Source organism: Neopsephotus bourkii, unplaced genomic scaffold (genome assembly GCF_033783945.1).
Source record: "Neopsephotus bourkii isolate Nb327-2 ecotype Australia unplaced genomic scaffold, CSIRO-AGI_Nbou_v1 NB_1663, whole genome shotgun sequence".
Classification (NCBI taxonomy): Eukaryota; Metazoa; Chordata; class Aves; order Psittaciformes; family Psittacidae; genus Neopsephotus; species Neopsephotus bourkii.
Genome location: NW_026902137.1, coordinates 1,792,612 through 1,817,357, shown reverse-complemented (window position 1 = coordinate 1,817,357; position 24,746 = coordinate 1,792,612). Strand labels below are relative to the sequence as shown.

The following is a 24,746-nucleotide window of genomic DNA, read 5'->3' as shown; positions in this document are numbered from 1 at the left end:
GATGGAGCCCTAAGCCACAGTCTGCCTGAATGCATCAGCTTTTTTGTGGTGGCTTCTTCTTACAGACACCGATGCTGATGTTGCATGAAAACTTCCCTCGCCTGCACTCCTGGGATGTGATTTCCCTCTGCTAGGGATGTATTTCCTCAACTAAAATAGCAAAGTTTGGTTGTTCATGTTCAAGACACTGGGTTTTTATTCCTACCTAGGTAAAGAGCCTGTGACACTCTCAAATATCATGTTCACACAAATTGTGTGGCTCTGCATCATATAATGGCTGTATTCTTGCTTGCTTCAGTCCTAAGGTCATGGTTGGGGGTAGTCCTGGTGGCATCCGAAGGCAAGCAGATGAGCCTGGTGAGAGCCACCTCGGGGAGCCGACGCAGGGACTTTGTCCAAAACTTGAGAAGTTCCAATTGCACAGAAAAATCCTTGCAATTGGCATTTCTTTTTTCTTGTCACTGACAAGTTATTTATAAATATTGCTCCTGGAGATTCAATCATCCCCATCCGAGCACAAGAATAGTTTCACCGGTAGAACAAAGTGCTGCTATAAGCATTCAAACCAGCTGAAGTATCTGGTTTCAGGCAACTACATTGTAGGCTTAAATATTTTAGAAAGGATTCGTTAAAAATAACAGCAAAGGAAGAGCAGCAAAACACCATTACCTACATGAATACATTTTTAATGAAATATTACCTGGTTCTCATTCCTTGGTACAAACGTATTCTGTTGGGAGTTTTCATGAGCAGAAAGAACATAATTACTTTGAAAGGCCTACATGCATAAATGCAATGTACATTTTAATGTTTTTACTTCTGTAGAAATGTAATTGCAATAATATGTCTACCAGCAATGTCTTTACATTACATATTTCATCAAAAGCTATGTGCATCCCTGTGCACGTGCAAACAAAAGCCAATTTTTTATCCTGAAGATTTAGACGACACGTGAAATATTCACGAAGTATTTAAATATTTGATTTTACTCATGTTTTAAGATACACTCTTAGGAGGTCAATTTTATGAGCTACTCAGAGGTCAGGTTCATCTGTAATTTAGATAGTTAGAGGGGCTGCATACTTATTGATCAGATTTGCCATTGAACTTCAGCTGGAATAGGGTTAGACCTCTCACCTTGTTTGTACATTGGGTGAGCAGATGATCGGAACGAAAAGCTCTTCGTTTCACTCTGTGCCTTTCCATTTTTCACAGGATTATGATTTAAGCCAGCTCCAGCAGCCAGAGACCATGGATCATGTTCTGAACAAGACACCTGGAGTCAGAAGGGTGGATGAAAGACCTATTGGTGCTGAACCGCAGTATCCTATAAGACCAGTAATCCCACATCCAGGGGATATTGGTGACTTTATTAATGAGGTATGTTCTGTAGGGTGTCTTGTGTCACATATTAAAAGCTTGAGCAGCCGGCTAAGATCAGCTATACAACATTCTCCTGGCTGGATAGACCAAGTGATGCAATTACATGAGAAGTCAGATGCAAACTAGGGGAATAAGCAGTATGAGCAAGGACACAGGACTTGGCCTAATAAAGGCGTTGAGCCTGTAAAAAGCCAAAGTGCAAGGAAAAAGCGAAAGATTCCTGATCTGTGGATCTCACAAACACCATGCTTTTCAGCATCCAAGCAGTAGAACCTGATCGCAGTCACCTCCCATATGAAGATCGGCAGAGAAAGTTGGGGCTGTTCAGCCTGGAGAAGAATAGGCTGCATGGAGACCTCATAGCAGCCTTCCAGTATCTGAAGGGGGCATATAGGGATGCTGGAGATGGACTCTTCATTAGGGACTGTAGTGGTAGGACAAGGGGTAATGGGTTAAAACTTAAACAGGGGAAGTTTAGATTGGATATAAGGAAGAAATTCTTTCCTGTTAGGGTGGTGAGGCACTGGAATGGGTTGCCCAGGGAGGTTGTGAATGCTCCATCCCTGGAAGTGTTCAAGGCCAGGTTGGACGAGGCCTTGGGTAATATGGTTTAGAGCGAGGTGTCCCTGCCCGTGGCAGGGGGATTGGAACTTGATGATCTTAAGGTCCTTTCCAACCCTAACTATTCTATGATTCTATGATTACTGGGAGTATTGCAGCTGCTGAAGTAAAAGCTTTATCTGGATGTGGACAAAGGAGAGTCATCATCATAGGGAGGTGGTGGCAAGGCAGCTGCGTGGTTTCCCAGAGACAAAGGACCCATTTGGGACTCCTGGACTTGTAATTATTTCACCAGTCTGTGCCTTCCTAGTAAATTCTATTTGGTCTAAAGCCTCAAAGAGTTTACAGAACAGAGAGGTTCATCCCAGATGAGAGAGGGTTTCTTTATTTTATGTTAAATTACTGCTCCTTTATCTGCTTGTACAAATATGTATCCATTTAGTGTTTCTTATCTTGTTTTTAGTTTTGAGTGATTGAGTGGTTACAAACCAATCAATGCATTATTTCCTCTGAGACAAAACACACCATTCATTTCCTAAGTTAGAAAAACAAATGTTATAGCAATTTAATTCTATTATTATATCCACTTCCTGCTGTGCTTTTTTTATTTTCATCATTAAAATTTCTTCTTCCTTTGTTCCTGCCCATCCTTCACACACATATTTACATACATCTCTGTGCATAAAGAGTGGCTCTTACACATGCTCCAGCTGCTGTTTGCTGCGATAAAACCTGCTCAATCTCCCCATGCTGAGACTGGGGTTTTGGAAGGTATGAATGCAGAATGTTTTGCTTTATTGCAGGTCTATTCCACCAGGCTTTTCCTGATGCTGGGCTGCAGCAAAGCAATTCTTGTCCTTCATATCCCAAGGCCATTTCCATGTCCTGCCTACACTGCTGCCCACAACACACAGGACCAGCAATGCTTTCCAACCCTCTGCCCAGAATTCCATACCCCAAGTCTCTCTTAATTGCAGAATTTTGCTAGGATTGATGTTTGGAGTTTTTTCCTAAAGGAATCCAAATCATCAAAATTAAAATAATGGTTATTGGTTGGGTGCTGGTCATTCTTTCACTGGCCAAGCTGTAAATCTTAACAGGCAACCCCAGAAACTACATGCTGTCCAGGACTGAAAGCTTTCCAGTTCCAAACTTGGATCCTTGGAAATAACTCCCCTCCTGCTCCATCCAGCTCTTTTACAGTGGTACTGGGCGTTAGTGGGTTTCTGCTGGGGGCATCCAGGAGGGCAACCAGGGGGGGTATCCAAACATGGGGAAGCTGCAGAACCCTCTTTTTCATACCATCGTCATTTGTCTTTTCCCCATCATCTTTTAGCTTTGCTATAGGGATCCCAAACATCCCACCAGCCCAGATCCTTACCCAAACACCCTTCCTTAGAATCATGGAATGATTTGGGTTGGAAAGGACCTTAAGATCATCCAGTTCCAACCCCCTGCCATGGGCAGGGACACCTCCCACTAAACCACGTCACCCAAGGCTCTGTCCAGCCTGGCCTTGGACACTGCTGGGGATGCAGCATTTACCACTTCTTTGGGCACTTCTTAGCACCATCACCCTAACACCTATGGTGGGTATTGACAGCCTGTGTTTGCTCCCCCAGGGCCTGCGTGCGGCTGACAATGACCCCACAGCCCCTCCCTATGATTCCCTGCTGGTGTTTGACTACGAGGGCAGTGGCTCCACTGCAGGCTCCGTCAGCTCCCTGAACTCCTCTAGCTCTGGGGACCAGGACTACGACTACCTAAACGACTGGGGGCCCAGGTTCAAGAAACTGGCAGACATGTACGGGGGAGGCGAGGAAGATTAAACTGACCTCACGTTATTTAAAAACAAATATAAGAAGAAGACAGAAAAGAATATTAAGAACAAAAGAAGAAAAAAACATAGAAAAAACAAACCCACAGACGACATTAACAAAAAGAGCCGATGCAGAAGCAAGAACTGTACAGATGTGGCAGCTTTTTTAATTAATATCCCCTGCTGACTGTGTTGTTATTTTTAGTGGTGACATAGGAAGTTTCTTTTTTTTTCCCCTTTTTTTTTTTCCTTTCCAATGTTATTTTTTAGAATATTGAGCTGTCTCGCATGAACACTTGTCTCTGCTGCAGGTTTTTTTTGTTCTTTTGGTTTGGTTTTTTAATGTCAGCTGGGATATTGCTCGTTTACCTGCTTTATGACTAAAGAGAGTGAAAGGCACTCTGTCTTAACTTGAATTTCTTAGAACAGAAGCACTGTTTTTAAAATATATATATATATATATATATTTGAAAGTGCCTTTTGGTGCATGTATCAGATTCCCTTCAATCTCAGGAGTGACGAAAACAAACATACAACCATCCTGGGCAGCACTCCCTGTGACCTTAAGCGAGTTCTAGCTGGGAAGGATTTAACAAAAAGGAACTCTGGAGATTGGTTCTTTTTTTTTTTTTTTTTTCCCTTTTTTTTTCTTTTTTTTCTTTTTTTGCCTCTTTTTTGGAGGGGGTGACTCGTTCTGGGTGGAAGCAGATGGGGGAGGTCGGGGAGGGGGAAGATGTTTTGAGTCAAAATCTGAACAGCCATCTTTAAGCCTCAGCAGGTGGTGAACTAGTCATCATGTTGTATATAATTCAGTGTTACCAGATGCAAAACACCGACTGGGGGCTCTGCCGTCACCTGGTCACACTCAATGTAGCTGCATAGAACTATAGCGTTGATAAAGCCTTTGGTTATTGCAACAGAAAATTCCGACAGCCCTTGCCTAAACCCTACAAAGTAAATCGTGACATGACCAAAGGCCCAGTTGTTTGTTTTTATGCTATCGGTGTGTGTTGGCTCCCATGACCTCTGGAGTGATGTAAATACCAGCTGGGTTAGGTGGTGGTGTCCTGCATCCCCAGGGATTCCTGCTAGCAGGAAAGCCAACGCTGTTTTCCTGGTGGAAGCAGGGGTTTGTGCAGTGGCTCTGCTCGAGGCTGAGGCAGCGCGAAGGGCAGGAGCAGTTTATCAGCACTTTTGCCATCCGTAAGTATGAAGTTAGTCTAGTACAATGTTAATGCCTTGGAGCATTAGTAGCCAAAGCTCAAGAATATCGTGTAACTCAGCTAATGTGTGTCCTTTCTATTTGATGGGTAGGCGCTGCTATCTGTAGTAAATGTGTTTTTTTGGAGGAGAAGTGCAACGAGGGCCTATTAAGTATCTTGTGGTTAATATGCTCAAGCATTGCCAAGTAAGCAAGAGGTTTTGCAGCATCCAGGCATAATTCAACATCAGTATTATAAATGGTAGCATACTACCTAGTTTATATGTAGGGTCAGTTTAACCAATAACGAATAGTTATTAGCTTTTTTATTACATTTTTCCTTTACTGATTTGGACTAGTGGGTTTATGTCTAATGTTTGTAAAATGATTTAGACTGCATGGATGTGTAATATAAACCACATTTAATGGATTATGAGCCACTTAATTAATGTGCTATGAAATCTTGGATTACCTGTGTTTTATATTCTGCAGACGATTTTGCAGTGGGTTCGCTAAAACTTGTAAAAGTGCTTAGATATATTTTCATTTAAATCCAAGAATGTGCACAATATTGGAAGGTGATTATCCAGGGGATAATCATGCTTTTTTTGATATCTCTATTAATTCTCAAGTTGAATGCTAAGAGTTTAAAGGGGGGTGGGAGGGAAATGAGAATGAGAGGATGAGAGCTTGCGGTGATGAGTGGACGTCGTTTCAGAGGGTATACTAGGCTGCAAGATCGTCTCTATAGATTTTTGAAATGCTCCTGGTGCATTTTATATTTCATTGTATCATATTTTCTATAAAATGCAATTTCTGTAAATTAATGAGCATTTGAAATGTGTCTTGTATGAAGTGGAATGTGGTAAAAGTCTGCCCGAGGGGACTCCAACGTTACCGGTATGTAAATACCAAGGATGCGATCCTTCTTTTTGTCCTGGTCAGTCAGTCGATGGGACAGTTTATCCTTTCAAAACTCTCTAACCCAAGTTCTTGAGGAAGCAGGAGGTGATGGCTTGGGCCTCAGGAGAGGGACGGCACTGATGGCAGCAGCAAGGCAAGGACACTGTGCCACATAGCACATGCCTCAGCCAGGATGAAGTGCAGTGCCTGGTAAACTGCCGGCACCTGATGCCTTCCCAAATTCCTGTTCCATAGTTGAGAACTCAGTTGCTTGTGTGACCATTATGAAAGTCTTAGTTTGCTTCTGCCACGTTCTGTCCACCTCCTCCTGGCCACCCTCAGCAAATGTCACAGCCCTTGTCCTCAGCCTGCTGGCGCGGTTGGGCTGCATTGCCTTGAGCCACTGCTCTCTACCTACGGGCAGGCTTGATTCTTCCCCTTTCTTTCCGAAAAGCCACAGGCTGCAGTATTTCACCATCTGGGCTTTGCAACCCCACAGAAACTGCCCGGTCACAGCAGAAGTAGTGAATAATAAAAATGCACTTAGTGTTTCTTGCTGATGACTACCCGCCAGTGTTTTGTGTCCATCACCATAACCTCATCTCCAACTCAAGAGAACGACTCGGACCGAGGGCTGGGGCGATGCTGATGGTTCTCCATCCATTGGGTTGCTGCTGCTGCCTGCCAGCTCCACATGGCTCCTGGGATGCTCATGTGGATCCCATGATGCCAGCTGGGTCTCTGCTGCAAGCCAAGCTGTGCTATCTACCTGATACCATTTACCCAAGAGCAGTAGCAAAGTCCCTGCTCCAGAGCGTTTGGTGCCTGCTGTCTGCTGAGGCTTTGGCTGAGGTGATGGATTTCAGGTGGGGAAAGGAATGGCAGTAGTATGGGATGGCTGCTGTGGGGCTGGAGGCTGGAGGGGCTGGTCAGCATCGCCCCACTGTCACCCACGGGGATATGCCATGAACTGACAGGAACGACGTGGCCATGAAGGAGACATTGTCAGACATCAGCTTGTCTAAACATTTTGGGCTTTTAAGAACATTTCTGCAACTTAAGTCAAACAAAATGGATTGAGTGACTAAAAATAAATCAACCTATTTCCTTTTTTTTTTTTTTAATCAGCAGATATTTTTTCTGCAGCATTTGCAATCCAGCCATTCCAACTCCACAAGCCCATAAATCAAACCAACTAGTTTATTGTCTTTTGAGCCAGTTCTGCTCAGTCTCCCTCTGCAGGACCTCCTCCTCCTCTTCCTCTCCCTCTTCCTTCTCCTCCTCCTCCTCCCTCCGTCACTTAGCTTTACAACCCCACAAGTAAACAGCAGCATCAGACCCCTCTCTTCACAGTGGGAACAGCAGAAGGTAAGCGAGGAGCACATCAAGCAATGACAATAGATCACTGCTTGCAAACATTTTTGCTTGTTAATACTACTTACAGATTATAATCCAGCTAAGAAAATTTACATTAATCCAAGGGACCCCATTGAAAAGGTGGCTGTGTCAGTGCTCTGTCCCCCCACTCTGATCCTCATTCACCACTGCCATTCACCGCTGGAGGTGACAGTGGCTTACAAGGAGCCAGGCTGGGGAAACGGCAACTCTGAAGGTACAATTCAGGCCACAGAAGTGGTTAATGCATTGAGACCAGAATGCTTGCTCTCCAACTAATCTAAACTAAAGCATTAAACTTAAACTAATTAAAAAAGCTGTGCCCAGACATGCAGGTCCCCACTCTGCACACCATGCAGTGGTGGGGAAGGACTTGATTTCAGGCAGATGGAAAGGAGACCATTCCCAAAATGCCACTGTCACCGCCATAGCCCATAGCAGTGCCAGGGGACACCACAAGAGCTCTCCATGCTAAGGGATGGGGACAGTGAACTGCCAGGGCGTTGAGGCACACTGGACACCTCCTAGGCGTGAAAACTGCACATCACCAAGCCAAGGACCACGCAGGTCCAGTGCTGGCAAAGCATGGCCCACACCTTGGTGCAGCTGATTTATTCTGTAGCCTGTAAACAGGGGAAAGCATCAGTGACAGAAATGCTTTGCAAGGCAAAGAGGAGACTCAGCAGGTAATTAATGACAGTGAATAGGCAAGTCTGTCGTATATGCTAGTCATAGTTTGGCTTCTGGGTCTGCATTTTTCCATATTTTATATTTCTTTCCTTTCTTGTTGGACCAGGCAATGCCATTGGTGGATGTAAGGTGCTGGTCGGGAGTTCACTCACCTGCAGCTGAGCCACTCTCTCATATTGGTTTTAGGGGTAGTTGTGTCCAAATCCAGCCTCCAGGAATAATTGGGACTCTAGGAAATGGCTGTATCATCTGCAACTGCTTCGCATAGGGTAGATGGTCAGGCACTGGAGAACAGCATTGGTCAGTGCAGGGTCTGTACAACACAATATGCCAAGATTGCAACTTCGTTTAGTCTCAGAAAAAAACAGAGGTAAAATATGGGACTTTTATTGTGATGTCTTGGAGCTCCTCATTGTAAGTGTGGAAAAAAAAAGGGGGGAGGGGGGGAAGAGGGGGGGAATGCGGTATAACAAGGAATGCATATGTTTAAAACAGCAGCTAGACAACGTAGGTGTCTCCCACACAAAGTTAACTCTGTTCCACAGGGAAAATAAAAGTTCTTTCCAGTACACACTGACCCCGTGAGCAGTTGCTCACACCCTGTGTATATAATGTAGTTAGTGCTTGAAGCTACAAATCAAATAGAGGCAAAAAGCAACAAGAACATATAGATGTGTAACTGGAGCACTTTCTCTTCTTTCAATTCTGATTTTGCATGTTTCCTTTTCCGATGGAGAAGCTGTGTAGCAGCCCGCATGACTGTGGTTGTTCTCAAGGAAGACTTCTGCTGTTCCGCTGTATTCACGCTGAAGCGCAAAAGCAGTTTGCATCCGTTAACCCAGTTCAAAAACCTTTTTTTGTAACCGTCAACAGCACAAATCTTTTGTATTGTCGTTTGTACCATTTTTGTACCAAAAACAAAAGAGGAAAAAAAGAAAAAAAAACAAAAAAAGGAAGAAAGTCAATGTTTTCAGTGTGTTTTTAGTGCCACTGCAATCTTGGTTTCCAAACTGAGTGACGGGTTTGCTGATTTATTGTGTATCAAAGCTGAACTGGTGCACTGACGTCTGGCTTCAGTGTAATAAAAATAAAGTCCCCCTTTTGAATAGTCTCACTTGCTTTTTTAGTTTGTTTATTATTTTCATGTTTCTTATTTCCTTTTCCTTCCCCACATGCCCTCCCAGCTCATTCATCACTGATGGCACACTTACATACCCTTACAGTGACTAGTAAATGGTAGCCTGGTGGCAGGTGTGAGTCTTACATGTGCAGACACCAGAGGGAGTTTGAGAGGTCTTGGGTGCTTCTGTGTGTGTCTTTAATTCCTTGCAGCAAGAAATACGTCTTACCCCCAGCCCTTGTCGTTTCAAGCAGCAATTCCTCCCACACCCCCATGCAGACACGTTTGTGCTGCACTGAACTGCTGGTGCGCATCAGTTGGGTGGTGATTTTGCTCCTGCAACACAAGATCTTAGTGTGTTAGTGCAATTCAGGCGCATTCTAGGGTCTTTACTAGCACATTGGTAGTCCTCATGGCTGCTGCACCAGGACATTCAGCCCCTTCCCCTGCCCACTGCCCTGCAGCTCTGCATGTGAGCTACAGCACCCCCAAGAGCAGCCAGCCCCTTTACTGCCAGGAATGGTTCAAAAACGTTTAGGGAATGACCCAGCACTCTGGGCCAGCTGATGCCCAGAGGAGGAAGCCCGAGCTGGCTGCTCCCAGTTGTATTTCTCCATCTTCTCTGTGCATGCAGGAGCAAAGCCATGCAATTAGCACTGGCAGCAGCACTCACATCGTCCTGCATGGGCTGAGTGGCTGGTTGGGTTCCTATCACCCTCACCCCAACAACAACCCACATGAGTAGTGAGAAATTTCAGCAGGTCCTGGAGCTGAGCAGGGGCCAGGGAGGACACACAGTTCCAGCAGGGCATGGAGCTATTCCAGCTGAGCGTGAGGAAAAGCAATGCTGTCTCATTTTTAATAAACATTAAGATGAATGCAAATCCTGTACACGGCAATTTCCTTCCCCCCGGAGTCAGCTAAGAATATTTTATTGCTAGTTTTGCTAATTCTCCAGCTGTTCTCTTTCTTAGAATCATCTTTAACTACTGAATAATGCAAGACTCTTGCATCACAAATATTAGTTTCTGCTATCTACCTGTGGAAGTCTGGGCCCTCATCATCACATTCTTAGGCTCTTACCTGCCTGCAGAAATTCTTGTTCCTCATATGATTTAGCTGTGTGCTTAACTTTGACCATTGTGACCAGTTTTACTAAGCTGATGGAAACAGCCACCGTCCCCTAAATCCATGGACTTCTGTACCAAAATTAAAAATAATAACAATTATTATTACAGTTATTATTATAGCCGCTTGGGTTGGCTAGGTTTTCTTCTCTCAAGTCAAAGGCAGATGCCATAATTTGCAGTAGAATTTGGCTCAGATCAAACCAATGCACACGGGGATTATGTTTTTTTCCTTCATTAACTAAATAACTGAACTTTTCTTCGTTGTTCAGACTAAAGCCTTTGCATTACTGACACCATTTCCCACACATATACACATATTTTTAAAGACAGCAGGTTTTTTTAACCAAAACCCGAGTTAAAAGGCACATCAAGCAGTTTTAGGTAACACAAAAAAGACCAAACAAAACTTTCTATGCAATACTATACTATTGTCAAAACAGAGGAAACATTAGGTTTTTATTAACCACTGACGAAGCTGTCTCATTTGCAAATTTCATTCCATCTCTAAAGAGCAATTTGCACAGCTGTAACTACTGATGCCCAGAAGTCCTGTGTGTGAGCAGGAGAGAGCTTCAGCTGAGAGCATGCCCACCTTCCCTTCTGCCCAGTGCTAGTGTGTACTGGTGCTAACAGGAGCCTTGAGACTGAGCTTTGGCTTCTTTTGTTGTTGTTGTAATAGTAATAGCATTAATAGTATTAATAGTACTATTAGTAATATTAAAAATATTAATCATGAAGAAGACCTCATGGACAGCTGTACTGTGCAGCAATCACTCTCCTTCTTCCAAGCAGGGTCAAAAGTGCTCCAAAGGACCAAGATGTGTGTGGGACAGACAGGGGACACTGGAACACATAGACAACTGTGGGAACTGCGTGTTGCGTTCTTTGACCAGTTACCTTGAAAATACTCCCAGCACTTCTCCTTCCAGCTACAGCAGCACCATGCCATAAACACTCATGATCCAGAGCAGCAGCATCCCTCATAATTCCAGTGTAGATGGAAAGGCACCTAGGACAAGGGTACCCAAAGACCCCCAAAGGGACCACCACTCACATGGGTGCTGCACGCTGCTCAGATGAAAGCAGCGATGTTTGGGGTGTTATTTAAGATGTTCTCCTTTCCCACCTGGGCAGACCCTGGGCACGAGAGGACAGAATTAATGAGACATTAAAGATGTGCAGGTCACTGCAGAGCAGGGAGGGCACTGCATGTCAAGGGGAGGGTGGTCAGATGCTCCTATCCTGAAAAATGGAGCCTGAGAACTGGGACCAGACCAGTTCCCAACAGTGACTGAGCCACAGGCACACCAGGGCCTTTGCAGCATCCTTTCACACCAACAAATGCTTTCTCCTGAGAGAGCTGTGGTATTTTCCCCCCTCCCCTCTCAATGATTAAGGTACAGCTTCTCCACACTCGTCTCAGCACCACAGCACAATCCATCTCCCTGCTCGTCGCCTGACCCCCCCGCCCCCCTTCCCCACCTTCTTCCTCTAATGAGAATATTCTTTTTTAGGCTCTTTTTTTGCTGCAATGCTCTTCTGCAAGTGGGAAGACAGCAGCAGGGGGTGGCTGTGGGAGTGGCAGTGTCCCTGCAGCAGGCATACGAGGGCTGGGCTGCAACCTAGCACACCTCCAACCCAGCGACAAGGGCCCCGTGCCATAGCGAGGGCTGAAAAGTAAGTCCAATGCAACCTCCTGGATACTCCTGGGTTCTTTCTGCAAGGCCATGGCTTGCTGGTAGGTTTGCCTTCCCTGCCGTTGCCCACTCAGCCCCCTCTTGATGGAGATAAGCGGAGTGGGAAAAAGGATGCCTCGGTCAACATCTTTCATCCACCTTTTTAATCCAGCCCAACCCAAATGACCCCAAAGCGTTTCTGAAATGCCTGGGGACTTTGGTGAGCTGTGCTCAGTTGGCTGGGTTAGAAGGGAAAACTTTGCTTCAAGTAACACCATGGGTTTGCATTAATTAGTGGCCCAGTTGCTTTAGGAAGGGTCTTTTCCACCTGCAGCAAAAGGAACCTGCCCCTCTCCAGCTAAGAGGGAGAAGCAGGATCTACCTTTAAATCTGGTAATAAAGATATCGAAGAATCATCACCTAACACCCAGTGGCTGTTAAGCTGAGCTGGGCAGCAGGGCACGATGCTCAGGCTGGGAGATTAGAGGGCAAGGATGAAGAGCTGGGCTGGCCAGGCTGGCCACCATCAGTTCAAAGCACTTCAAACTTCTCTTGGTTTGAAGAATTAGCGCAGCCCCTCTGGTTTATGCTTATCCTGGCTCTGTTTTAGCCTCCAAACACTTGCAAATGTTTGCAAACATAAATCAATGGGTTAACGCTTGCCCCAGAATAGCAGTTTTCCTCTGAGAGATTAAAGTCTCTCTATCTGTGCTGGAGGCTGCCAGAAGTGGATTGTCAAAAATCCCTGGGAGGCTGCAGAAGGAATAAGGCAGAATCGGGTCTCTGTCAATATTTCCATTCTTAATAAACCAGATTTATAATATCTGAGGCTGCATGGAAGCTTTATCACTGAGCACATAATGGCCATGCCATTAACCTGTGCTATCTATAGCTGAACTCATTACTTTATGAAGTACTTTGAGTTACCTTGGAGGACAAAAGGTAACATAACTAATCCTGGTCTGTGAAAACTATATTGATTGGAATGTAACCACCAGGTAATGCGAGAGCATTTACAGTCCTCTGCAAAAATGCAGTTTGAGCACTTGTTGCTTTGCACACAATACCCAGCCCTTTGCATCAGGGGTTTAACATCCCACCACCAGCCTCTGTGGCACAAGCAAGGTGGGGATGAGGTGTTCGGCCATATCCCACACAGCTTTCCCCAGGTGAATGTATGGGGTGGGATAAAATCCAGCGCCAGGCACTGCTGACGATGTCTTGTGCTGGTGAGACCATGACATCGGTGCTGTGTGAGCACTTCAGGTTTGGTCAAAGGCAAAGGCTATGCTGATTAGTTACAGATGTTGGATACTTTCCATATACTTGGTTTACAGCGTGAGCTTTCCAGAGTGCACACTGTCTTGCAAATGCCTATGCTGAAGTTGCTAAGGCAGTCACTCATCACCCAGTTTTTACAGCTGGGGTACAGTAAATGCAAAGCAGACATACATGTCTATATATCTCTGTGAAGACTCACTGGCCTGTGCTGTCTAGCTGTTTCTCAGCTGAGGTCCCTGCCAAACATTTATCATCATGAATCTTCTTTCACATCACACCTCGAGAAGGAGCAAATATGTTGCTTTAATATAGTACTATTGATCCCAAGAGCTTAAAACAATAACCACTGTATAATCAGAATTCACTTTTTTTCTGGGAACTGAGCTGCTTTTAGCACTTTGTAGGGACAGAAAGAAATTTTGCATCTTCAGAAGAAGGCACACAAGACTCTGGGGAGGAGAGGATGTAAGAATCCAGCTCTACAAACAGCCCTGAATCCCAGACCTCCGGCAAAAAACAAAGTATGTCAAGGAGGAAATACATCACATTACTACAGTACTGCATAAAATATTTAACTTTTGAGTACATTACCAAAGTGGTTTCTTTTGACATTACATTTGTGCCCTTGTAAAAGACATGCAGCCGACAGCAAACACCCATCCCAGAACAAGCACACATCGCTGCAGAGCAGTGGCCGTGCTGGCTCGGGGGACCCCGGGCAAGGCTGACATGAAATCTCCATTACCTCAGCTCCCCAGGAGGGTCTGCCCAAGCGAGATGCCACCACGACCATGTGCTGTGCATCACCCCAGCTGCCAGCCCCAGCTGAAATACGCTCCTAAGTACATCAGAGCAGGAAAACATGCATGTATGGGAGACTTCTGTTACCTAAATGCCTCTGATCAGAAGTATTGTTCTCATCTTCCCTTGTCTTAATGCAAGGAAGTGTACAAATAGAAAGCATGGCTTTACCAAAGGTATTTCGCCATCTGCAATTAGGCAGTGCCTCGCTTCCAAACTTTATAATAAATAGAAAAGGAACGACCTTTTCCTTGCTCAAAATGGTTCACTAAATATATCACTGAGCATCTTAGGTTTCTATTTGTCCTTCTTCAGCTTGCTGCTTGTCACCCCTCTTTGTCCTTACACTTTGCAGAAGGACCTTGGTGGCACTGAGGCAATTGCATGTGCAGCAGAAGGGGGGACCCCCTCAATTTCCTATTTTTCAAAGAAAGCACCCTTTCAGTTCAGCAACCTTTTCACAAACAAATACATTAGAATACAAGCCCACAACAGCCCTAATAAAACCTTTGCAACCATACTTAACAAATAAACAATAAAGTGAGACTACAGATAAATGGAAGTTCTGTCCAGTCACTGCGGGAGCCGTGGCCATGTCACCCCCCTGCAGATGAAAGTTCAGTCCCCTTCATCTGGGCTCCCTCCTTCTTGGGAGAGGCTGCAGTAAACCTACAGACTTCAGCCAAGGCAGAAGAAGGCTTTTTTTTTAAGAGAAACTCTCATTTCATTACCTCAGGACAACACAGATGAGCAGCCAAAGGGCCAAGGCCAAGCTCAGCCTGCCTTCTGCAGGAGTGTATCAGGGCAGGATCCTCAAGGATCACTTTTCTCAAAGCGTCCTAATAAGCACGGCTGAATAATGCTGAGGCTCCTTTTGGGGCTAAGCATGGAACAGAGGGCAACACTGGGTCTTCTCCAGAAAGGAGTTGTTTTTTAACAGGGTTTCTAAGAAAAACCACCCCTATGATGCTGGCATCCCCTTTCCTGCTTCCCTTCTGCTCCACACGTATCCCTGAACTCATTGATCAGGAGCAGCTAAATTAAACACAGACAGAAAGAGAATTAAGTCCCTGTACTTTTTGTGACAAATAAGGGACCAAAGAAGAGCTTTGTCAGCTCAGACACTTCATTCAAGGAGCAGATAAACAAGAATTTATATAGGCAAAAAGGTGTCTCCATGGCAGAGACCTTAAACAGGCCCTGAGCAAGGATAGAACCTCCAAGAGGATTTACAGTCAGCTACAAGGAGCTACGAGGAACCCGATGTCTCTTTGCATTGGCACTTGTGACACAACCTGTCTCCTATGAGGTTACCATCCAGCATCCCACCAGAGCCTGGAGCCACTTATGGAGAAATAACCCGTTTTCCCTGCAAACGAGACATGGTGGTATGGGGTGAATGGAGGAGCAGTGTTGGACCCCAGGGTGAAGGGCTCAGCAGGACAGGGAGCAGGGCAGGACCCAGCCCTGTCCCCAGGCTGTGAGAGGGCTGCAAGGCTGTGGTCCAGGGTGTTTCAAACGCCTGAAAATCATCCCTTGGGCTGTGTCCTAGTTATTAATAGGAGCTTATTCTTGAAGGTCTCAATGGGGATTGGAGCCCTGCTATGCTAAACCCTATACTAACACACATTAACAGCCCCCAGACAGGGCTTGCTTCTCAAGTTGTGATTTAAAGTCCACACAGAGATGGCAAGTTGGAAGCAATCCCGCACCAGAAATGTGCTGTAGACCTTAAAATATGCATTGCCATCTCTCTCTTATTTTGTTATGGGTTTATGTAGCTTTTCCTAGAGCGAGTTCTGGCCGAGGCAGGGCGATGCCAAGGCACCCGTTGAACACACTTGGCAGCTGATAAAGTAATCTCTCTGCCCAAGAAATGCAGTTTCATGATGAAGACAAAGTGTCCAGCCTGGCTGGGCAATCCTGCAGAGGCTGCCCACTCCTGGAACAGCCGAATGCTGCTGATTGCAGACAGAGGGTCTTTCACACTGATTGCATTATAATTTAATCCATCCTTCAGCAATTTTAGTGCTCAATATTGTTGTTATTTTACACCTCAGCAGAAGTTCATGAGGAACAAAATGAGGTTGCAATACTCTAGGGGGAAGCTGGCAAGAGTCACAAATCCATCTTTGTGGAATCAGATTTAAGCTTAGGTCCAAATAATTAGTTCTTACCTAGGCCTTAAGCTAAGTAGAAGGTGAGTTCATCTGCAGAGGCTGCAGAATAACTTTCTGGGAAGCTGTGTTAGGCTCACAGGTTTTTTGCACACTCATGTGTATAGCAGAGGCTCAGCTCATGGTCAGGAGCTGGAGCATGGGGCGATGGTGTGGGCAGGATGACACAGTGCGCCTGCCTGCACTGCCAGGAGGAGCTTTTGCACGGGCACCAGGAGACTCCAGGCTCTACATTGAAACTTATCTGGATAAAAATGGGGTTTTCCCACCTTGGTGTGGTGCCGCCAGCTTCCTGCTGCTGAAGCACAGGGGATGCTTGCTGCAGAAAGTGCAGCGGGATGGGAGGAGGGAAGATGCACACACGGGGAGCTGGTTTAGACCCAGCCAGTAACTCAGTGCCACAGAACCGCTCACTCACCTTGAGCTGCTAACTATTAACTTTAGTTAATAACTAAAATGATATATTATCACTACAGTGATAATAGAAAGAATACTAACAATAACAATAGGAAGAAGCAAGAGAAGAAATGAAAGCTCAGGAAACACAACTGGTGCACAACACAACTGATCACCACCTGTCAACCGACACCCAGCCCAACCTGAGCAGCAATAGGCTCCTCCCAGCCAGCTCCCCCCGGTTTTTATACTGGGCATGCCAAGCTGTGGTACGGAATACCCCTTTGGCTAGTTTGGGTCTTGTCTCTGCTCCCTCCTGCCTTCTTGTGCCCCTCCTCACTGGCAAAGCATGAGACTGAAAAGTCCTTGATCAGAATAAGCATTACATAGCAACAACTAAAAACATCAGTGTGTTATCAATCAGTATTGTTCTCAGATAAAGCTGAAACAACAGGACTGCAGCAGCTACTAGGAAGAAAAATGTCTGTTATAGCTGAAACCAGGACAGGAGGCCCAACTGCATTCCCAGCAACAGATCCCCGACTTTGGAAACCCAGTGATGAATTAACAATGTCTTAAACACCTCTAAGCAGAGCCTCTTGTTGGTGCAAACAGCATGAAAGAATTGAGAGATAGTGAGTGAAGTGATCCCTGTTCTCCCATGGGTTGCTCCCTGCTCTCCCCTGGCACCTGGATAATATCTTTGTGGAAGAGTCCGCAATGCAGAGCTGCTATAGACCAGTGAAATGCTGGGCTTTAACTGGGCTTTAGCTTATTGCCATAGCATCCCCCTTCCACACATAACCAAAGCAGAAGTAGGGCTGAAGGATCCTCCATGCATCAGCCTTAGTAACAGGTATGTGCTCAGAAAAGATCAATTTTCATCATTGCTCTCCTCTGTGACAACAGCGACTGAAGCTCTGCAGGGCAGGAGAACATAGTGAAATGGTGCCAGGGAAGGAAAAGATGAAGGAAAACACCCCATGAAGGCACCCAAAGGAGAGGAAATCAGCCCGAAGAACACAAAGATAGCTACATAAATTTCTCAAGCTCACAAGGCAGGATAAAGCTCAACCCTCCCCTAGGCAAAGAGTAAAAGGATAAAACCAGTCCCATTACACTGAGCCACTTAAAGCCTTTTGAAAGATACCGGCGGTTCCTATCAATCCGGTGGCTGCTGTACGGGTAGGAATTCCCCCCCTGCATCTACTGAACTTTATTCCAGGAGCATGTGCTGCGGGATTTCAGCTTATGGGGCTTTTTCCCACATTTTCCCCTCTGCCCAGGAGTCCTGCTGTTTTGTGGGTAGTTCCTGCACAAAGGGAAGAGCTGAAGCTGTGCAGAGCTCCTGCTGTCCTGCACACACCTCAGAGATTGCCCTGTGTTGGCCAAACTTTAAGACCAGCCCTTTGGTCTTGAGCATCGAGCCCCGCATCACCGTGCTGGAGACATGGGCTGAATCTGTCTCTCCCCACTCCAAATCCCAAGGAAGACTCCAGCTCCCCTGTAGCCAAAAAATCAAGAGACCCCAGAAGTTCCTGTTTGCTTCCCACCGTTCCTCACTTCCAGGAGGGACATAAACCACCAGCACCCACCACCCTGCTCCCTCCACAAGCCTCCTCTTGGAGGCATTCTGAAAGGCTGGAAGATAAATCCTTCAAGCCACACACAAGCTTTCATTCCCCCTTTGCCCGCAGGGAGCTCAAAACCACCCTGCTCACCATGCAGTGTCAGGGAGGAGCCACAGAGACCTGGCAAACTTGGCTCAGGCATCATCTCAAGCAGAGCAGGATGGGGAGCTGGGGGCAGAGGCTCTGGAGCTGGCATGCAAACCCCTGGGAAAGGGGCCTCTGCTGAGGGCTGAGCACACTCAGTGTATATATGCTACTGCAATATAAGTAGTTGTTAAATACAGTTTTCTTTCACATGACGTTACTGACTCAGTAAGGTCTGATAAATTAATGCCAGTCTGCGGCTATGAGTTCAAGCAGTTGCAAGTGAATTTGGGGTTTGGACATGCACCACCAACTGCTATTGTTCCCAATGCAGCAGCTAGGTGGGAAACAGAAATAAAGCGAGACGCGAGCAAGTGCTGTGGAGCCAGCACCACCCTGTGGCGCCTGAGCCGTCCCTAATTCCTCCCTCCCGGGTTTCTGTGCTCCAGAAAATGTGCTTTGTGGCAGCTCAGGGCATTGCTCCTCTGGTGCCTGTTCACCCCCAGCAATGACGGACAGGCCCTTTGAGCCCGCTACCACTAAACACCGTCTCTTTGGTGCTGTGTATTTCATGGGGCTGCTCTGGTTTGAGATGTTACACCTTCCCCTTCACCACTCTCTCTCAGGCACCAAACCCCCTCTCAGGCATGACAGCGGACTGACCTCCCCTTGGATAGCATTACTCACAACTCAGCTCACATGGCTTTTCTCCACAGGCTGTGTTTTCTCCATTGCTGGGGCATATTTGACAGCTTTTCTGTCCTCTCTGAGCCCAAATCCCGTTCAGGTGAGGAAAAGAAACCAGCTGAATGAGATCTTCATACTGCTGGTGTCAGTGTCTGCAGGAGATGCTCCATCCCTGGCACTGTTCAAGGCCAGGCTGGACAGAGTCTTGGGTGACATGGTCTAGTGCCTGGTGTCCCTGTTCTGCATGGCAGGGGGCTGGAACTGGGTGATCTTAAGGGCTTTTCCAACCCTAAGTGTTCTATGATTCTATGACCCTCAGGCCCAGGAGGGCAGTTCCACTCCATGCAGCTTCTCCTAGCCTCAGACAAACACTGAAATGATGAATTTCCGTATTCAGCCCTGGGAACATGGCCAGGGCATCCAAATCCAGCAGGACCAGTAGGTGCCATGGTGTGCTGGGGCACCAGGGGGACGGGTACCATGCAGGAGGGACAGCAGCTCTCACCTCACTGTGCCACTCGCCCCAAAGCTCTGTTTTCTGCCACGTAATGGTGCAACACTTCCTCTTCCCGTGGTGAATTTTGCAGCTTGCAACAAGCGCTGGCGAGGCCACGGAGCTCAGGAGCATCCCCTTCACCCGGCCCTGCTCAGCAGTGCTTCCTCCAGGAAGGTGAGGGGCCCTGGGGACACTTGGCTGGGGTCTCTTTCCTGGCTGCAGGGCTTGGGGAGCTCCTGGCGATGTCCTTTGGGGAAGAGGCAGCGGCAGTGGCTTGTGGTTGATGGCACTGGGCCGGGGGACCCCAAGGTGAGGGCATTTGTGGGCGCGGGGCAGGGGGAAGGAGGTGTTTCAGCGGTCATGGGGGTGTGGGTCCCATCCGTGGCTGCACACGGGCACAGACGGGGGCATGGGCTGCTCAGCCCTGCCTGGCAGATCTCTGCCCTCCCAAAGGATGGTGACTGCAAAGAGCTTCATGAAATATTCACTGTGCTGCCTGAGTCCCCTGGCTCAGGGCTTAATGGAGCTGCTGGCACCGGCCATGCAGCCTCCAGCAGAGAGGGCACTGGGGGCCTTCAAGGTTCCCCCAGGCATGCGGGTGAGGAGATGACATTTCATAGCTGCTTCCTGCTCGGGAGCGCCCGTGTCTGTGTTTCTGGTGCAGTGTTGATAACTTGTCTGTGCTTCTCTTCAAGAAGAGCTGGTGGTTCGGTTGTGTTTTGGAAGGGCAGGCTTGCAGCACGACCTGCTGTGGTGACCCAGGATCATCCAACCGCTCCTCACCATCTCCTGCTTCTGCTCCTTGCTTGAGCACCCGGAGCAGCAGCTTTGCTGTCAGGTGTGTGTCCTGTGGCTCCTGTTTGAGTGCAGTTGGTTGGACACCACGGCAAGCAGGTACCTCTGTGCTGCAGGACCCACAGAACCCAGGCGAGTGGAGGGAGCAGAGGGCAAAGGCAGGAGTGGGTTTCTCTCCTTCAGCTTCCCCAGTGGAGAGGGGACACCCTTCCTGCTTCTTCATCCCTCCCCAGAATGGAGGCTGTTCTCACATCCCTTCTCCTCAAGCTTTCCTTAGCCCACAGCAGGCAGGTCCTGAGAGGCTGAGTACTTTGTGTACTCCCCGAGGACAAGAACACCTTTTTCAGTCTGACTTTAGGTTTACTTAAGTGTTTTTAGACGGAGAACAGAAATGTCCCATAATTACAGTATTTAAGACAGGTTCATGCATACAGTCGGCACTTCCTGCTCCTGCCTCCTGGCAATGGTTCAGTGCCCTTGAAGCTGCAAATCCCCAGGCTGAGGAGGGGGTGATTTGCCACCAGCACAGTCACAGTGGGGAGGCCAAGAGGCTTCTGTGTGCAGAGGCTGCCCGCTGGTGCTGGTGTGCATGGGAGAAGGTGGCAGGGCTTTACAGCAGAGGAGCTGCTCCATGGGCAGAGGGCTGCTGCTCTGGAGGGGTTTGGCTGGTCATAGTGGTGATGATGCTTTGCTGCTTGTCCAGGGGTCAATCTGCAGACCCTAAAAGTGTCACAGGTGAAGAGCAGCTCCTTGTACAGCATGTGCCGCCAGCCAGCCCTGCTCAAACTAGGTAACTATGGCAGTGCCAGAAGCAGAGCACAGCAATAAAGCTGTTTGTTTGAAAAGGAAATGAGAACCAGACTAATTCAGGTCTCCTGCAGTACTGGTGAGCAGCCAATGGATGTCCCGGGAGGCTGGGCAGGGAGGATGGGTGGGAAGGGGTCCAGTGATGCTGCTGCCACTGGTCCCTGTGACATCTCACTGCAGATGGTGTGAGGATGCTGTGCCAGAGGCACATGCAGGTGGTGCTGGCCCTGTGCTTGCTGCTGGTCCTGTGGCAATGCTTCCAAGCCCCCAGGGGTGGCATCAGACCCGTCCCTCAGGCTCCTTCCCACCTTGACGCCCCTGCTGCCTACTGCACCACCAGCACCAACAGCTCCACATGGTTCAATGCCCGCTACAACATGACCATGGAGCCTCTGCTGACAGGCACAGCCCACGAGCTCTCCTCCGACGTGCTTCAGTGGTGGCTGGTAAGTAGGGGCACAGGTGGGAGATTGGGGCTCTTCCTGGGTTTGCCTGTGATGGGCAGGACCAAGATTAAAGGCAGGGACAAAGCGGGTGCAAGGATTCACTATGCCCCCATGCCATCTCAGAGCTGTCCTGCACCCTTTTCCTAACATCCCATTGGGTCTTTCTGTGCCTTTCCCAGGGCTCTGCTGGGAGGAGCAGGGCTCCCCCCACTTTCAGGGCACTGGCCAGGGGTGTTGCTGCTTGTCTCTGCCTTTTCCCCCCATAGACACTGCAGGGTCCCTCGAGGGGTGTTCAGCTCCAGGCCATACTTTGGCAGCTCTTCACTGTGCTCCCGGCTCCAACCGGCAGCATGTGGGACCCAAACCACTGCAGGACTTGTGCAGTGGTAGGGAACTCTGGATGGCTGAAGGGCTCCGGCCATGGGCTGCGGATTGATGCGCACGACTGGGTGCTGAGGTGGGTGACCTGAAGGGTTTGGGCTCTCCCTGTCTTCCCAGGACCCTGGCATGCCCCAGCCTCCAGCCATCCTGCATCACCCACATCCCCTATTTGCTGCTGGCCAGGGTGACTTGGTGTCCTTGCCTGGTGGGACTGGCAGCCTGGGACCAGTGGCATGCACCTTTGCTTTAGGATGTGCCTTCCTGTTGTCCTCCAGGATGAACAGGGCAAAGACTGCTGGCTTTGAGCTGGATGTTGGCCTGAGAACAACCCATCACTTCATGTACCCAGAGAGTGCAGTGGACCTTGAGCCTGGCGTCCACCTTGTCCTCGTCCCCTTCAAGCCACTGGACCTGCAGTGGGTGGTCAGCGCCTTCTCCACTGGAGAGCTCACACAGTGCGTTTGCCCTGGGGGACAGCACGTACTGTGCTGGAGCCTCTGGGGATGGTGTGGGGTGGTCCTGGAGACCCTGGTGCTTCAGTGGGGCACCATGGTCCTGGTGATACCAAAAGGCCCCTGAGTGAGAATCCTTGCATCCCTCTGTACTGCAGTTTGTGGGCATGGGTGGGATGGTGGCTGTCCCCGCAGGAGGACTGCCTCCAAAACAGGCCCCAGCAGCAGGAGTGCCCCTGCTCACTGCTGTCCTCTGGCTCTTGCAGCACATACATGAGAGTGAAACGGTTCATCAAAGCGGACAGAAACAAGGTAAGGGCTCCAGCTCCTATGGGGCACTCAGAGCTGCCTGGGCAGAGCCCAGGCTTGGTTTTCAGCTGGATGTGGGCAGAGCCAGTGAGCAGGAGCTGCACTGGTGGCAGGGGCTGGCTGTCCTGTCACAGCATGGTGAGCACCTGATGGCTCCTCCACTCCCCACTCAGGTGCTGATCCTGAGCCCAGCTTTCCTCAAATACATCCATGACAACTGGATGCAGCACCATGGGCGATACCCCTCCACCGGCTTTACAGCCCTGCTCTTTGCGCTGCATGCCTGCCAGCAGGTGAGTGAGTGCACCTGTGGGGCCGGGTGCTGCTGCAGGGCCACCATTGCCTGGGTGTGCGTGCTCCAGACCAGTGCCCTGCAGCAATGGCTCTTGCTGCCATGTGCAGGTCTCCGTGTTTGGCTTCGGAGCAGACACCAAAGGGAACTGGCACCACTACTGGGAGAAAAACCGCGGGTCCGGAGCCTTCCGCAGGACAAGGGTCCACGATGCTGACATCGAATTCAGCCTTATCAAGAGACTGGCAGCTGAAGGCAGGATTATATTCCACAGATGATGCATTTCCAAGAGGCTGAAGCCAGGCTGTTAGTGCAGGAACTGGCAGCTCCCCCCGGCTCTATAGCTTGCTTGTGCTGGTCCCACCAGCTGGACAGTGTGGGTGCCACGCTCCCATGTCATGAGATGTTGCACACAGCTGGACACGTGGTGGACACGGCTCTGCCCATTCTGGTTAGAAAAGGAGAGACATGAAGCTGGAAGTGCAGGTGGAGCCTATGAGCTGCTGTGCACACCCCTGCAGTGGCTACAAAGCCAGTGGGTGACAGCAGTGGTGGTGGCTGTCTGCATGATGAAGCTTCTGGCGGGCGTTCGTAGTTCTTTAGGCAGTCTTTTTATAACTAAGGAAAAAACTCTGAAGCTCTGTCGAAGAATAAGAAAGGAAGAGAAGTCAAGCAAGCTGTCTGAAGACAGCAGAATCAAGTGCAGTTTAACTGATCTTTGAATAAACTTTGAAAACACAGGTGAATCTATTATTATTTGCTCTATTACTGAACTATTACTGCTTTGGGAAAACAGCACAGTCTGCCTCAGCTTCATCTGCAGAACAAGACTGCAGACCCTGAAGACAGCTCCCCAATGGAGGTTTTCTTCTCCAGAGCAGGGTTAGCAGGATGTATTTTCCCTTCATTCAATCACAAACATGAACATCCTTGACTCAAACAGCTTTTCCACAGCTATGAGTCACTTGGTCTTTCAGTCTATTAAAATCACCACATTTTAATAGAATCTCACCTACTCATAAGCTCTTTAATACCAGAAGCCTGTATTACTTATTAGCTTCAATGATTTTTTAATCTCCATTTCTGTGTCTTCTGTTCCTCTTCTCTGTCATACCCAGTTTCCCACACTGAGTCCAAGTCTTGCACTTAACCTACTCCTCACCTTCCCTGTTTTCTCTCAGTCCTAAGCCATGCTCTGTGCTATGTGCTCAGTGTTTTCCTGAGCTTTACAAGTAGTTTTCTTATGAAAGGCAAATGATAGGTGGTAACTGTTTAACTGTGGGTTAAACTCTTACTGCATTATTTCCATTCATCTTCCTCATCCTGATTAAAAGGTTTAGGTACCAAGCTGTGTGCTCTGCTGTGGGACTGAAGCTGTTCAGGTCACTTTTTGTTCCTCATGTGCCTTTCCTCACACTGTAATAATATAATCCTGACCCCATGGATTTATTAAACATCCTTGTTTCAAATGTAGAACAAAAACTACTTTCAAATTAATTACAGAATAGCTTTTACCTTGCATTATCTGATCCTGGGCCCACCACAGTGTGCACTGTGGCACCAACCGCTTGGATCAGGTTAATACCAAAGCTGGGATTTAAGAGCAATGATTCTGGTTTGCTTCAAAGTGAGGCAGGAATCCACAATATTTCATTTCTCCACATTACTTTCAAATTTATCCCACTATAACCAAGCACTTTACTCACTTGTGTAAGTCATTAAGAAGACAAAAACCCCAACCTCCATGATAGCTACAACTTTGCCACAACACAAACGTGTTTTTAAATGAGAATTTCAAATAGTACCAGCATTAGTTCAAATCAATTACTCTTC

General features: G+C 47.8%; 2 protein-coding genes across 8 annotated transcripts in view; both read left to right on the top strand.

Annotated features, from left to right (window-relative positions):
• The window catches only part of LOC133224180 (cadherin-4), a 454,909-nt gene extending 448,474 nt beyond the window's left edge, over positions 1-6,435 (top strand). For all 5 annotated transcript variants that reach the window (XM_061375491.1, XM_061375490.1, XM_061375494.1 and 2 more), the window contains 2 exons: positions 1,216-1,380; positions 3,567-6,435. In XM_061375491.1, coding sequence (XP_061231475.1) covers positions 1,216-1,380; positions 3,567-3,773 — 372 coding nt within the window. In that variant the 3' untranslated portion in view covers positions 3,774-6,435. The remainder of the gene's footprint in view (positions 1-1,215; positions 1,381-3,566) is intronic.
• A 13,038-nt stretch (positions 6,436-19,473) lies between these two features.
• LOC133224165 (CMP-N-acetylneuraminate-beta-galactosamide-alpha-2,3-sialyltransferase 2-like) lies at positions 19,474-24,651 on the top strand. Of its 3 annotated transcripts, none has more exons than XM_061375455.1 (7): positions 19,474-19,605; positions 21,214-21,479; positions 21,746-21,936; positions 22,136-22,315; positions 22,579-22,624; positions 22,795-22,914; positions 23,024-24,651. In XM_061375455.1, exons 2-7 carry the CDS (start codon positions 21,225-21,227, stop codon positions 23,189-23,191), a joined length of 960 nt encoding a protein of 319 aa, XP_061231439.1. In that variant the 5' UTR covers positions 19,474-19,605; positions 21,214-21,224; the 3' UTR covers positions 23,192-24,651. The 3 variants fall into 3 exon arrangements, with proteins under 3 accessions (XP_061231439.1, XP_061231441.1, XP_061231440.1); XM_061375457.1 differs by having other exon boundaries at positions 19,495-19,605; positions 21,108-21,479; XM_061375456.1 differs by lacking the exon at positions 19,474-19,605 and having other exon boundaries at positions 19,821-21,479.
• Positions 24,652-24,746: the final 95 nt, after the last annotated feature.